Source organism: Eucyclogobius newberryi, unplaced genomic scaffold (genome assembly GCF_026437365.1).
Source record: "Eucyclogobius newberryi isolate DKJ021-1_F unplaced genomic scaffold, fEucNew1.0.hap1 SCAF_6, whole genome shotgun sequence".
NCBI classification, from domain to species: domain Eukaryota; kingdom Metazoa; phylum Chordata; class Actinopteri; order Gobiiformes; family Gobiidae; genus Eucyclogobius; species Eucyclogobius newberryi.
This window is the reverse complement of record NW_027316278.1, coordinates 21,725,498-21,740,693: the sequence shown is the minus strand read 5'-3', so window position 1 is coordinate 21,740,693 and position 15,196 is coordinate 21,725,498. Positions and strand designations below refer to the sequence as shown.

The 15,196-nt window shown below is 37.9% G+C and overlaps 5 protein-coding genes across 6 annotated transcripts; 1 reads left to right on the top strand and 4 right to left on the bottom strand.

Annotated features, from left to right (window-relative positions):
- Positions 1-107: 107 nt before the first annotated feature.
- On the bottom strand, positions 108-3,039 carry rpl6 (ribosomal protein L6). Its single transcript, XM_072434069.1, has 7 exons — positions 3,008-3,039; positions 2,201-2,347; positions 1,522-1,620; positions 1,041-1,184; positions 617-665; positions 363-547; positions 108-292 (listed from the first exon to the last, which is right to left on the bottom strand). Exons 2-7 carry the CDS (start codon positions 2,345-2,347, stop codon positions 140-142), a joined length of 777 nt encoding a protein of 258 aa, XP_072290170.1. The 5' UTR covers positions 3,008-3,039; the 3' UTR covers positions 108-139.
- A 620-nt stretch (positions 3,040-3,659) lies between these two features.
- On the bottom strand, positions 3,660-6,340 carry acaa2 (acetyl-CoA acyltransferase 2). Its single transcript, XM_072433354.1, has 10 exons — positions 6,239-6,340; positions 5,610-5,776; positions 5,402-5,530; positions 5,206-5,322; positions 4,978-5,125; positions 4,723-4,898; positions 4,501-4,630; positions 4,359-4,429; positions 4,126-4,280; positions 3,660-3,780 (listed from the first exon to the last, which is right to left on the bottom strand). Exons 1-10 carry the CDS (start codon positions 6,252-6,254, stop codon positions 3,696-3,698), a joined length of 1,194 nt encoding a protein of 397 aa, XP_072289455.1. The 5' UTR covers positions 6,255-6,340; the 3' UTR covers positions 3,660-3,695.
- Positions 6,341-6,581: 241 nt separating this feature from the next.
- Positions 6,582-8,190, top strand: mrpl40 (mitochondrial ribosomal protein L40). The gene is made up of 5 exons (XM_072433479.1): positions 6,582-6,738; positions 6,852-6,932; positions 7,203-7,358; positions 7,448-7,529; positions 7,860-8,190. The coding sequence occupies exons 1-5, from the start codon at positions 6,677-6,679 to the stop codon at positions 8,085-8,087; spliced, it is 609 nt and encodes a 202-aa protein (XP_072289580.1). The 5' UTR covers positions 6,582-6,676; the 3' UTR covers positions 8,088-8,190.
- Positions 8,191-8,575: 385 nt separating this feature from the next.
- Positions 8,576-9,602, bottom strand: cunh22orf39 (chromosome unknown C22orf39 homolog). Its single transcript, XM_072433481.1, has 3 exons — positions 9,537-9,602; positions 8,993-9,160; positions 8,576-8,896 (listed from the first exon to the last, which is right to left on the bottom strand). The coding sequence occupies exons 1-3, from the start codon at positions 9,564-9,566 to the stop codon at positions 8,765-8,767; spliced, it is 330 nt and encodes a 109-aa protein (XP_072289582.1). The 5' UTR covers positions 9,567-9,602; the 3' UTR covers positions 8,576-8,764.
- Positions 9,603-10,072: 470 nt separating this feature from the next.
- ufd1l (ubiquitin recognition factor in ER associated degradation 1) lies at positions 10,073-14,025 on the bottom strand. 2 transcript variants are annotated; one of them, XM_072433476.1, is made up of 12 exons: positions 13,892-14,025; positions 13,553-13,685; positions 12,054-12,086; positions 11,844-11,965; positions 11,629-11,759; positions 11,472-11,544; positions 11,328-11,396; positions 11,191-11,259; positions 11,064-11,114; positions 10,904-10,992; positions 10,338-10,422; positions 10,073-10,207 (listed from the first exon to the last, which is right to left on the bottom strand). In XM_072433476.1, exons 1-12 carry the CDS (start codon positions 13,892-13,894, stop codon positions 10,133-10,135), a joined length of 933 nt encoding a protein of 310 aa, XP_072289577.1. In that variant the 5' UTR covers positions 13,895-14,025; the 3' UTR covers positions 10,073-10,132. The 2 variants fall into 2 exon arrangements, with proteins under 2 accessions (XP_072289577.1, XP_072289576.1); XM_072433475.1 differs by having other exon boundaries at positions 11,328-11,544.
- Positions 14,026-15,196: the final 1,171 nt, after the last annotated feature.

Below are 15,196 nucleotides of genomic sequence, written 5' to 3'. Positions count from 1 at the left end.
CAATGCCAAATAAATGCATTCTATTTTTTGGGCTATGACACTGAATATAAACAGCACCAATGGTAAATCTTACACAACCTCAAACAAAAACACAAATCACCTTTAAGTGATGGCAACCAGGGTGCGCTTTATTAACACATTAGAAAACCAGTTTGTGTGGGTATACACCATTAGACAGGCAGAAAGAAGAGCGCAGATACCCTTTCAGCTGTGGCACTTTCTTAATGAGAGGCAGGAGCTGAGAGTCAATAGCCTTCTGGTCTTCTTTCCTCTGCTCTGTCAGCTGGTATTTCTACAATCAACAAAAACAGGATTAGCCATCCATAGTTATTCATTTAAAATACTCATGTACAGTAGTTCACCTCTTTTTCTGTATCAAAGATCTCTCCCTCCTGGTGACGGGGCCTTCTCAGCTTCTTCTTCTTGAAGTATGTGTCATTCAGGGTTTTGGGGATCTTCATACCAGAGATGTCAACCTTTGTGTTTGTAGCAATGACAAACCTCTGGTGAGCCCTACGCAATGGGACTCTGTTCAGGGCAAGAGGGCCTAAAGAAAAACATCTGATTACTACATGTTAGTTCTACAACAATCGTTTTTTCATACTTCAGGGCTTACCAGTGACCAACAGCAGACCAGTTGAAAGCTGCTTCAGAAACACCACACGCTGGAACGGGAAAAAGTTATTAAATGCAAGAAAAACATGTGAAGTTGCACAATTACTCAACAGGTTGTAAAACAATTGAAAAGCATGACTCCTTTATTGCTTTAAAAAAAAAGAAAAAGTACTAAACTTAAAACTTAAGTAATAAAATTTGCACTTATGGGGCTGGGCTTTAGGTCATCCGACCAAGTTAAGCAAGATGACGTTGCACTGGTGCCACTGACAAACGACAATGCAGCATCCCTCAAAAAAATTTAAAGATTCCTTATCAAAAATGCATTTGATAGGAATCTTTCTGGCCGCACGAGTGCATCACAACAAACTGGGTATCACTGCACAATCATCAAAAAAAGGAGTAATGTATTCAAAATAAGTTACCTTTCCACGATGACGGCCAGTGAGCAGGATCAGCACAGTTCCGGGAGTGATGGAAGCCCGCAGTTTCCTTTTGTGTTCACAGAAGGGTTTCTTTCCATGACTTCTCAGCTTACGAGGAACATCCTCTGTTGGGTAGTATCGGGGCTACGGACGCAAGATAAACATGCTTAAATGCACGAGGTTACCAACCTTCGTTTACCAGGAATAAAACATTTTTATTTACGATTAGGCCACTCTTCACACTTTGTAACCCCCGTGATGATCCTTCTCATGTTACTTTTATTTCTGCAAGATTATTCTTCATAGATTGATAGATCAAAGTATAAAATGAGCCAGTTTGCCATAAATAAGAACGTTTGTAATGTACTGGTATCCAATGCATACTAGCTCCACTGCACATGTGAGATGCCATGTCAAAAACATACATTTCATTCAGTTGTAAGAAAGTGTTTTTGGAGAATGAAGTGCACAAGGATCTTACCATCTTGCGGAGCTTGACAACACGAGTGCCTCCATTCTTGTCTCCGCCAACAGGCTTGACAACAGTCGCCTTGGGCCTCTCCTTGAGCTTCTTTTCAATCTGAAATTCACACAATTATAATATTCTGTGCGCAAAAATACACCTCCAGTGAACAACGCAATTGTCACTCTTTTAGATGATAGTTAGTCTCATGGTCGGCGTTGACTCTTGGCAACGTCTGTCGGCATTTTTATGAATGGGAAATCGACCATGGAAAATAATGGGCACCCTAACAATATCCACAAATGACAGATTAAAACACCAGGAATGATTACAAGGCTAGAGATGATCTGCCTTCATACAGGTCAATATTTCATTTTTTAATTTGAATTGAACACACTTGTAGGAAGCCCATCCATAGGAATCATAGTCAGGCTAATTTGGTTCCACTTAGTTTGAGTATAAAATGATGCTGGACTAAAGAAGAGCAAAAGTGGAGACTATCACCGTCACAGTTTAAAGAACTACAGCATTTCATGTTACCTGTGAATTGTTGTGGGAATACAGTGATAGTTAGTCCTACGTCGGTGGCTAAAAGGCATGACTTCAGATGCACTCACGTACATTTATATTCAGTGTTTGTTCATCTCTGAAGGTCCCATGTACTATGCTTTCCTATGGGCTACAGTCTGAGGCTTACCTTGGTCTCAGTGGTCTTAGTTTTCCTCTTGTACATGGCTCTGCGTGCATACATGGCAGAACGAGAGTACCGACCAATACCCCGGGCCAGGACCGGGTTGCGGCTCCCGTGCCTCTTCTTGGCAGCCTTTTTGTCTCCCTCTGCCATCTATCAAGAACAGGTAGTACATCATTGTTGACATTTTACACTATTATTCATAAGATTCTGCACTTATTCAATAATAATTATTAAAGTCGCAAGATTGGCAAACAAAAAAACAATTGTTAAAGTTGGAGGCAAAAATAAGTTCAATTCAAACTACACACCTAAAAAGTACATTTTTATTATTCAGAAAGCAAAGATTCCTTAAACAAAAACGCCAGGGGTAAGGGGTTTGACTAGACAAGCCATAACACAGGATTATACAGTTTGGTCATGTTGTAGAGCATAAACTTTTTAACTGAGACAACGCGATATCAACAATGGTCCCACTGCTATTATTACAAGGACATACAACGTGCCGAGAAGCACTATGTATCGACATAAAATCATTTCACACCGTAATGCCTCTGTAATGCCAGGTTCTATGTCCAAGCGCAACGAGGCTACTAGCAGCATGAAGGCTAGCCGGTGGCCTGCGTTATCATTACAGGGAAATCTAGTAACTAACACGACAGAAGCGATATTTCGACATGATATTGTGACCGATTATAAGTCAAACAACTAGGCACGTGTTCACCGTTGATTATATGTTAATATCTTTATTCAACCAAGCAGATGAATGCGGATATTTAGCGAACAGTCACACGAAGGGGGTAGACATCTTACCTCTGCTATGAAAAAAGACCGACATCCGGGGATTTGACGTATATAAGCACGTCGCCAAATGACGTTGACGTACGACGTAAGTGACGTAAGGAGCCATAGTTGTAGTCTTTTGTGCGTTCGTAGTTTTATCACTTCAGTGTTCAGTCACAATCTATTTTGTTATTATAGCAGTTAGTTTATTACTGTTAATAACTTTCAACAATATGCAAGAAATGTTGCCATATGTCAATCTTCAAAGTCCACACCGCTACAGTTCATGACAATATTACATCCACCATTAAACCTTTTCGTGGAAACTCTTACAAGAAGGTAATTAACAACTTTGATAAATAAAGGCAATCCTCAGAAAAACACAAATCTTATTATGAACTCTTTATAAGTATTTTAATAGACACCTTTCAGAACATTAGTCAGTTAATTCAAGACTTTTGTGCTGTCATTTTTATTATAACAATTTAACAGACAAAAGGCATTACAGGCACATGAGTGAAAACATTGGTTTACAAAGAGCTGTACATTTAGAAATATGTATTCCAGGATACATTTTCTAATTACCAACACTGTGTGCTAAATGCATATGGGAAAACGTTCTCAGTTTTGTTCAGATTTATTGGATGTTTTTGTAATTTATGTGCAATTCATTGATGTTGAAATGTGCTACAATTCCTTCATAGCACAATCCTTTTCTTCAGTTAGCATTTTCAAGAATGATGGCAATCCCCTGACCACCACCAATGCAGGCAGAGCCAACAGCGTACTTGCCGCCTCTTCGTCTATTTGAAAGAAAGTATTTGTTAAAACACAATTAAGCGTGACTAATTGTAATAATTTACTAATAATCATTAATTGTTATCTGGACTATCCAGCCTTAAAATAGCAAAAAGCCGAGCAAACAATGTGATTTCATCAAAAATATACACTTTTTGTAAATATTCTCTGCTTAAAAGTCAGTATATTCTCTGCCTGTATCTGGCTTATTTATTTATTTTCACACAATAAAAATAACTATTGGACAACTCAAAAACTTGACCGTTTGAAAAGTCTACTAATTACAATGGACTATTACAACTAAATAATCATTACTTGCAGCCCGACAAGTGACAAACAATTAACTTTACCCGAGCTCATGAACAAGGTGAGCAGTGATTCGTGTTCCAGAAGCACCCAGTGGATGACCAATGGCAATAGCTCCACCATTAACATTGCTCTTTTCAGGATCCAGACCTAATGCTTTAGAAACAGCCAAGAACTGAGGGGCAAATGCTTCATTAACCTAAAATAAAATCATAAATACAATAATTAGTCTTTGGTTTTGATTTGATAATTGCAACAATCATGCATCTGAAATGACCTCCACTAGATCCATGTCACTCAAAGAAAGGCCGGCTTTCTTAAGAGCTTCGGTGATGGCAGGAACTGGACCTGCAGCAATAAATGGTCAGCAAATGACTACACTGCATTTTGTAGACATTTTACTGCCCAGTAATACGAACCAATGCCCATAATGCTTGGGTCACAGCCAGATACATGGTAGGAAACTATCCTGGCGAGGGGCGTGAGCTTATGTTCTTTCACCGCATCTTCACTTGCGATTACTACAGCAGCAGCACCATCAGAGACACCCTGGGAAACACAAATAGAGGCAAAATAAGTAATTAAACATGACAGTCTAAAAGTTTGATCTAGTCAGTGATATGAGGACAGATCATTTTTACCGAAGCATTTGCAGCTGTGACTGTACCGCCCTTTTTGAACACAGGCTGTAGCTTTGCCGTTTGTTCAAGTGTAGTCTGAGGACGAGGGTGTTCATCCTGAGCCATGGACACTTTGCCCTTCTTTGCCTTCACTTCAATTGGTGCAATTTCAGCAGTATAATAGCCTGCATCATTAGCTAAGAGCAAGCAAATATGGGTTGAATCGATTAGCATTTAAATAATAGATTCAATTATATTTTACTGCCCCAAACTTACCCGCCTTCCATCTTTGCTGTGTCTGGTAGGCATATTTGTCACAGTCTTCTCTTGAAATCTCATATTTCACTGCCAGGTTCTCTGCTGTAATACCCATTGGTATTTTGACATGCAGGTCAGTCAAACCAGCCCACAGAGTGTCTTCCAACTTTCCACAAGACAAAACAGTGACATAATGTTATTTACAGTTTACCATAAGTCAAATAAAGCTAAATTTGAATTGCAAACCTTAAGATCAAATCCAAATTTTGTCCCAAAACGAATGTTACGGACAGCATAAGGAGCCTGGCTCATACTCTCAGAACCACCACAAAGGACAACCTCAGACTCTTTGAGACAAATCTCCTAAAAATATAGAACCATTATAAAATCAACTGAAAAGATTAAAAATGTATTCCTGTAACAAGAATTTTACTGTTCTTACCTGTGCACCATTGATAATAGACTGAAAGCCTGATCCACACAGTCGATTCACAGTGAGTGCAGGGACTGGGATAGGAACACCACACCTCAGGCCAACGTGACGAGCAATGTATGGGGCATCAGCTGAGCTCTAAAATAAGTTGCATGTAGTTACTTATTGGAACACAACATTTTAAAAACTGACTCAAAAAATTTTTAGTAGCTCTCACCTGCATAACATTTCCCATAATGACGCTATTGACAATCTCAGGAGCAATACCCCCTGCAGCAAAGGCAGCTTTAACCGCATGCTCTGCAAGGTCTGTTGCACTGTGGTCCTTCAAAACACCCCCATAGGTCCCAAATGGGGTGCGCTTAGCAGCCACAATAAAAACACCTGGGGGGAAACAGAAAATTTTTTTTTAGTAAATGCATTAATAGCACAATTGCAGCATGGAAAAAAGAACGTAATTCCTTATTTTTATGCAGGACATATCCATATCGGTTTTCCCGTTTTAAAGACACTTGAAAATAAAAGTGTCAAGAAATTCAGACTTATATCAGAGATCATTGTCTTATTGAGAACACAGCGCTCCGTTTAAACCAGGACACAAATACAAACTGAACTCTATGTTCCCTTTGCAGATTACAAAATCATCCAACCCCTTGTCTATATATCTACCATATACTCTCACATCTATATGCCTACATTGTAAGGACAACTTCATACATGATCATGTAGGTTCATGATTTCACAACGCAGTGGTATAATAAAACACATACGTATGTGTTTATTCTCCAGTCACAGGACAAAAATCTAAGTACTACACCTTGTTTGATTGTTTTTTTCCCCCCATACCTCTGAGAAGCGACATAATGCTGATCGGGCCACTTGTCCACTTGACTTGTCCACTTCAGTAAGACTTCTTCTCTGCTTCTGCCAGTGGACGAACCAAGGATCTCGAACTCTTCACCTTTCCCCTATTTTATACTGGATGGAGATTCGACAAACCAAACAAAGCAATGTCCAATAAAATGCATACAATGCATACAATCATTGACTATTTCATATATTTATTTTATAGATTTCCGGCCAAGTATACGTGGTTTATGCAAATAAAATGTGATACATTATGGTTAAAAAAATGATGAAAGTGCTGCGTCAAACCGAACACTTACGTCATTATCCTGCGCGACATTCACTTGTGCGCGACATCGGGGTTTTCTCTAAGTTGGCCTCCCTTGGTTTATTTTCGTATTATTACCGAAGTGTGGCTGAGACAAATTGTTTAAAATAATGTCGCTAGCATTTTCTCGTTGCATTGGCAGGGTTTTACCTCAGTACATGACCCGGCGAAGGTAAGGGAAATCCTTCTGTTCATCATCATGTAGTTCAGGTCATTTCAATCTCAAAAACCTTTCAAATGTCATCTGAAAAATGTATATCTCCTAATTAATATTTGTGTTTATAGTTTGCTGGTAGATGGTTGTCATGCAGCAAAAAACGTGTTTTATGTTCCAGCAATGACATTGAGGACAACAGCCCCGTTAAGGTATTTATTATTATGTATTAATCAATTTAACATCATGTTTTTTTTTTTTTTGCATCTTCTGATTTCGTATTTATTTGTGCATGTATATCGCACTTAGATGGTCCAAATCAACAAACCAGTTTTAATATTTCCAAAAGTAATAATAAAAATCAATTTTAAATGATAATTTTACTTAAGGGCAAAAAGGAAATCCAAACCCATTTGACCTGATGTTAAAGTAATTGTGGCTATCTTTAATATTGTGTTACATATCTTAACATTTTCTTTCAGAACAGAACCTAAAAAGAAGAAGAAAGTGGATCCAAAAAGGGAGCAAATGATGAGAGAAAGACTGAAGAAAAAACTGAAAAAGCTGGAAAAAGTGCCCCCTGAACTCATCCCAATAGAGGACTTTATTACACCAGCTAAATGCATGGATGAGGCAAGGTAAGTTTTCCCTGACTAAAATACTTTTTTGTGAGCACTACTTTACAGTAAATGTATGTTAAGTAAATGATTTTTTTTTTTTTTGCAAGAACACGATCTACACCAGTAATTTCATTTGAAGAGAGTGAGCGCAGAGCTTTGCTACTGAAAGAGTGGTCTCGATATAAACAGGTAATTACGTATGTTTTTGTTATTGTATATGTACCTTCATCAGGCCATATTCATGTGTATATAACTGATGTAAATAAGTGTTACTTACCATTAGTATTAGTATTATTTAGTCTTATGCTAGCTATTTTTACTTTATTTTTATCTTTTTATTTAGATTTTTATTTTCCTCCATTCCTTATTAAGATATGAGAGGAGTTTTGTTTATAAGAGTTCTATTTTTTTTTTTTTTTTGTCCTTTCCCCCTGTATCTACTGTGTTGTAACACCGAAATTTCCTCATGTGTGGACAATAAAGGATTCTTATCTTTTACATTTAACATTTTTATTCCAGGAGCAACACATGGCTGAAATGAAGGCTGTTGAATCTGCACTTGAAGCTCAAAGAGAAGCACTAGAGGAACTGAGGATCACGTCTGAAGAGCTATATCAAGCAGCGTTAAAACCAGACTTTTCTCTTCTCCCCTTCACTCGCGAGGGTCCTGCCTACACACCACCAAAGTCCAAATATGAAGCTCCTGATGGAAAATACAATGATACAACCAGGGTTTACACTCAGTAAACGTTTTAAGTTATACACCAGAACACTGTATATCTTACAAGAAGCAAATGTAAACTGCCTTCTGTTACAGTTGCCTTGACATGTATTAAATTTTTACTTTTCATTGCAGATAGTTTGATTTAGTATTTTAGCCTAATTCTTTACTGTAATTTTGTCTTTGTAAACGATTTTCTGGCCCAACGGTTTTATTTGTCAGGACAATTAGTGTGAAATGGGGAGAGGTTATATTCAGCAAAATGTAAAGGCCAGAAAACAAACCCATAACGCTGCGATGGAGCAACCACACGTCATTACCGGAAAGCACCCATTAATGTAATTTACAATTGAACTTCATAGCCTTTTTCTATTGGCCTGTTCTCTATCACAGTTATATACATACTCAGCTTTTAAAATAATCAGGAGTAGAGTTATTTAATAATAAACCATAATTTTTCAATATTTATTAATCAAATCAGTTGCCCAACCCTACTGCCAATGAATGTACTCAATGTTGTTAGAGGTTTAATGATCACCTCCAAAAAAAAAACTTTCACTTTGAAGCGTAAAGAATATGCGCCCTAATATGAATAAGTGAGCAGCAATTTAAATGTAATAAACGTATGTAGTAGGCACAGGTTTCTTTCTGTAAATGACCATGTCCATGTGATACAACAGCATAACAAGATTAAATTCTCAGTTCAGATTTCTTGAGACTTCTCTTGGTTTAAGGGCATGTGCCAGTCTTTTGGGGGTTCTTTCCTCAGGTCCCACACTGGCGTATATCTTTTTTGCTCTGCCACTCTATTTCTCTCACTTGTTTGCAATTCTTCCTGTAGACAAGAAAAGAGCACAAACATACATAATGTGAACACAGTACAATCGGATACCCATTGTATCGTAATACCCAAGAAACTGTTCAACTGAACCTTGGCTTTGGGGTCTTTGTGCCTCTCCCATTGTTTGCAGTTCTTGTAGTCTTCTCTCCACTGTTGACATGATGGTGCGTCCCCATATGTGTAGTAATGATGAAACCGATTCCACAGGCTTTTACAGTGCCTGAATTCACTCCAGTAAACATCACATTCCCGTGGTGCCTACAAATTAAAATATTTCAGAAAATGATTATGCAAAGCCATTGCTTTTGATTGGGAAAACAAACAACCAACAGTGCCTCCTTGTGGCGATAGAACCCATCCAGGCAATAATTTACAACGAAAATGACGCGGCCTCAATTACAGGTTGAAATATCTTAATGTACAATTCTGTCTTTTTCAGCTTGAGAACTACACAGACGCAAGGTAATGGGGCCGATTGGTTTAATAACCCTGGTATTTTTGATGCTAGCCACAAGGACAGCCGGGTTTTCTGAGGGCAACAGTAAACATTTTGTACCATTTACGTGTAGCTTGGATGTAAGTGTTCATACATACACTCAAAATATGTCAAATTAAACATTTTAAAAGTATTTACCTTCCATGGTATGGTCCGAAGCGGCTCCATTGACGCAACGACGTGCACTCAAAACACTTCCGGTTCAAGTGCTTTCACATTTAAATTCCATCTTAAATGATGTCGTCCTGTTAGATAATTAAGCCCAATTACGTCATTAGTCTCCATTTAGCACCAAATTATACCCAATAAACGTATGCCCCAATAATAAAGGCAACAAGATTTAAAAACACCATTTATTAGTCCATCATAATGCAACCAATGGAAAATTCTCAAATGTTATTGATATTATAATTAACCTCAAACTACTTTACCATTTGTATTTTCCTAGGAAAAGGAAGTAATAAATCAAAATACTCAAATGAGGGATAATGTAGCAACCTAGATAAGACCTTTATTTGTCCCATAATGGGGAAATTTCTATGTTGCAACACAGAAGTATAATAATAAAAACAGATAACTTTGAAATAACTCTTATAATCCTAATAATAACAACACTCTTATTTACAGCTGTTATAACCTGATGAAATAAGTGTAACACACAATTCAAAAATACTTTTAACATTTTATTTTTTTGCTCTTGATGTTTAATTTTGGGTCTTCATCGCCGAAGCGTTTCAGGGCTTCCTGCCTTTTTTGCGCAGTGACTGTCCTTCTCCAGAAAAGGCAATGAATCTGCTCAAAGCATCGTCCTTTAAAAAGGAAGAAAGTTAAGAAAAAAGAATGACTCACAGTTGACAGAGCAACCCTGCTTATCTAAAAATTCTGTAGAGCACAAAAATGTATTTAAAGATACACTGAACATAATGCGTTACAACTCACATCATCTATGACTTTCCTGGGTAATGGCCTTGAGTTCCGAATGAAAGTGATTCGTCCAAGTTTGAAGTCATAGTTGGGAATGCCCCTGTAAAATACACAAGAACACAAATGTTCAGAACTATTCTACTGTTATAGGTATACAATCTGCTTTTCATAGATAACTTAAGGAATACCAGTATATAACTTTTCTGGTCTCCATGGAGACATTTATTCATTCATGTGTTCTTACTACCAGTTTCTTCTCCACAGGTCTGACCTGTAACTTAGTGGTGTCACATGCCTGTCTCCATGGAGGTGGATAAGTTCAATGTCATATTGAGTAACATTCCCTAGAATGTTACTCAAAGCAATATATTCCATCGAGACAGGTAGCTGCAAGATCCCCAACAGAAAAAACTCACAACATCTGAACTACAATATTACTGGAGAAAATAGTAAGTTGTAGCAACAGTAGTCGCTCATTCACAAACATATATGATAAGCAATCATGTCTAGAACAATAACATTCAAATGATAAACTGCATCAAAGTAAGTTGAAAGGTTTTACTTTAACAAAAAGCAATTACCGTTTGAAGTCGGTTGGGTCAAGAGGTGCAGGACTAGGTTCAATTCCTTTTGTTTTGCCATCCAATCGATTTCCAGATCCAGTAAATGCCTAGGACGCAAAAATGAAAAATTACAAAAAAACACAAAATAATAATCTTTATCCCTCAATCCAGTCCTTACTCTGAATCCCAAGTCCATATCTGCATAGTTACTTGGGTCACTTTCTTCCTCCTGTTCACAAAAACACAGTATGTTAATAAAAAAAACTCAGCAAATTTCTCGAATCATCTCAATAATTTCTTCTTACCTGTGGCTCTTCCTGGTGTTGAGGTCGTCTTTCAGGCTCCTTGTAGCCCAATGGAGCGTCAAAATCCACCTGAAAAAACACGTGCCTCTTACATACTGCTTTGAAAAAATAGATACTAGAGAATTAGATTTGCTTACATTCATGTCACACTCGATAATTGACACGGCTTTATCCGGCTTGGTCTCCATTACTCTTAATTCATAAATCTGAAAACCAACTTTTAGAAATAAAATCATACAATACACAAAGGGTTGACCAGAATTATGATGGTGAGCACGTACTTTTTCATTATAGTTGATAGCGATTACATCTCCAGTTGTCAAGCAAGCAAAATTTCTTAGTGCATTTTCCAGGCTAGAAAATGTATACAGATATCAGTGCAATCTTAAGTCATTAAACTAAAGAACATATGTTTTTATTTAAGCTTAAATATATTACACAGCTTTGGGGTTTGTGATGTCCAGGAAGTCTGGGCTCTGGGGTTGAAATTTTGAGTAAGTGGCCACCATTAGGTTGACACTTTCCACCTGTACGAGACCACCTTCCTCCAGCAAGAGATTCTGCATCATCTGCATCAAAAAGATAAGCAAGTAAAACATACAAGTACATGTACGAGGAAACATCTAAACAAAATACATAGCACAACTTCTTACCCAGTGAGGCAGATAACAAATACCCTCGTCCGCCACAAACTCCAAAACACCACAGTGTGTCATTCTGTCCGAGTTCTTGTTGGTCAACTTGAAGAGCATTGGGTAGGTGATGTTGAGCCTGCCTGCCAAGAAATGTACAGTTAAATAAATGCGATAAAACACATAAGCCGTGGTTTCCAGTGACAATAAATGTTTATGAGGGGTACTTACTGAGCTGATCAAGAGCCGAGGGGGGCATTATAACTAAAAACAAAACACATACACATTAATTACTTTGTAGGCGTTAAATCAGGTTTTCACACATTAGTAGCAACAGTACCGAGAACTAACTGTCCCAATGTAGACAGAGGAACCACTCAGTCAACAAAAGTTCCCAAGTGTGGTCCCAGTCCCCAATTCCTACGCTGTGTGAATGTTGATTAAACAACTGAGCCGACTGGTATTAAAAACAAGTTTCAAGAAGGGGCCTACAGTGCAAAAAGACCCAAGTAGCCCAACTATCCTAGGGTTTCAGATGAGAAATGGGACCGTAGGCCATAGCGATTAACAATAAAGTTAACTATTCTGCCTGTCCAAAAAAAGTTGCTACCTGGATTTGACTAAGCAAATACAGTAGGCAGAGCCTCCTACTGGATAACTGCTGCAGCTGATGATCTTTCAGCTGCAAAACACTATTTAAACCCAACTGAGTGGCTTCTCTTCTGAAACAACCATGTGGACAGACAAATCCTGTATTCTTGGAAAATATGTCAGTGCGTTTGAGAAGGGTCAAATCATTACATCAAGCAGAGAAAGTAGTAGCAGAAACTAATGTACTACAGATCTGAACCCCAGAGAGAGTGTTTGGGACGAGCTGGAGAAGGCTTTGTGCAGTTGTCACTCACTCTCATCATCAATACAAGATCAACTGGTGAAAAACAACACAATATCTTATTGAAACTATGCCACAATGAATGTATGCTGTAATAAAAGCTAAAGGCGGCCCTACGAAATACAGTGTGTCCCTTTTTTACTGTGGTAACTTTGTTTTGGACAGGCAGTGTATAAATAGTGGCAATGTGCAAAATTATTCAGGCTCGCTAAGTCATTACTCTGTCTTTTGCGTTTGTGAACAGCAGTTTTCATATCTTGCCACAGATTCAGACTGGTTTTAGGTCTGGACTTTGAGTCATTATAACATAAATGTTTTATTTTAAACCATTGTAGCTCTAGCTTTATGTTTAGGGCCATTGTCCTGCTGAAGGTGAACCTTACATCTTGAATGGAAAGCCATAGCCATCTATGGGTTTCAGAGTGATCATCAAATTGTCATTGCAATTACCAATTTAAAACAAAATATTACATATTTTGAATGCTGGCAAGTACTCAAAATGGCACATATAGAGCTCACACATCATGGAATTATTTTTTGTTAGCCTCATGTTAAACCAAATGAGATTCTACCAAATGTAGCGTTCATTCAGTATTCAGTATTTTAACACTATGGATTGATAAATGTATTACTACTACGTACCAATAGTGGTAAATTTTCTTTACATAATTTTGACCAACGTATATCTATGCACGTTTGGCACACTGACTAGCAACATGGGGATTTCCATGGTAACACGTTTTTGACATTCCATACCGAGCTCAAACCCATGAAAAGGGATTTATATAAAGTCCCGTTGTGGTGCGTTGTATTCAAAATAGTGTCTCTAAAATCATACTTTTTCCTCCTTTCTCCACGTCGGAGCGGTCATTGGGACCCGCCAGCATAGACACGGAGTAGCAGCGGTACTGAGTGGAAAAGCGGTTCTGAAAGCCCCGGGCCATGGGGTGGTCAAACACGTTAAAAGAAAACTGTGGAAAGAAACACCATTCATACATCCATGTTAATAAAATGTACTTGATTGGTGTAACAAAAACAATGTTAAGACGGTGACAGTGCATCTTTCTGCTGTTTAATAATACGGCTATCGGATAGCATCGCTTTGTCAACTCCCAAAAAACATTAAAATGTCCTGAAAACGCTATACTATAGATACAGTTTGGAGTGGGTGACCTACCATTGTGTCGCTGGATTGAATGGTTGTCTAATAAAGTATTTGTCGTGTTTCTCCAGAGAGCAATGTAAACAGGCTACAATTGTTTATGCTTTCCCCGGAAGTGTACTAACCGGAAATGGCAAAAGAACCAATGAACGAACAAAGTTTTGTTCTTTCATAATGAAAGATTTTTGACCAAAGAAAGCTTATACTAAAATAGAAATAAAAAATGATGACTACACGACTATAAGGCTCTTTCCTTTTGCATAACAAATCTTCTTCTTCTTTGGAAATAAGAAAACAATCCACAAATCTAGTGATGGCCGCTTCGAAACACTGCTTTGAAACGTGATTCAAAGAGCTGATCACGTGACTTAAATGGTTCCTCAAGTTTGTCACGTGTCTCAGATGGTTCTTGAACCGCTGTTGTTTCAGGAGTGTTTCACTAGGGGGCTTTCGAATCAAACCTTGGGTGAAAAGCGAGATAAGTAATAATTGTATGATAGTCACATCCTCTAATGAGCCCCTCACACTGCTAATCACACGTTGTCTCATTTGTGCATCAATTTCGTCTCCAGAACTCCGGGACGAGCAGGTCGGATCACAGCTGACCCTTCTCCCCCGATTAGATCCATGCGCTGGACCGACACAGACTATTTGAGCCACTAACCTCAGGCAGGAGGGTACGTCCATCCGCACCAGAACCTCCCGGCACAAGAACAGTTTTTAACAGTTCCTTTAAATTTAACTCTTAATTGTTGTGCACATGGTAGGCCCATATATTTAAAAAAAAAACATTGCTTATTTTTTATATTTATATTATTCTTGAAACGCAGTTGCATCAACAATACACACAACTAAAATGCAGTTATTTTATTGGTAACCACAGCACATAAAATGTGGTTCGAACCACAATGGATGTGGTAGTACTAAAACATACCACTAGACGTCACTCTGGAGAAGCGCTTCAAACCTTCGAAACGTCTGATCCAAATGTTTTGCTGATTCATTAAGATAAGATCATTGTTGTGTTCATTTTAATCGCATTTACAGCCACACCCTGCAGTTGTAAGTCTTCAAAGGATGTGTTTGCACTCTACCGTGTTAAAAATAAAATAAAAAGGAGCGAGAAAAAGAAAGCGTTGCCATTTCATGAGGCTTCACTTGAACCATCACTACACATATCAGTTAAAGTGAAAACAAATATGGATGATTGTATGTGCCATGAATAAATGCACAATTATTAGTTAAAGGTACAATAAATTCATTTAATGGGAAAATAATTAATTTTATGAAGGAATTAATAAAATGTCAGCAAATGATTTA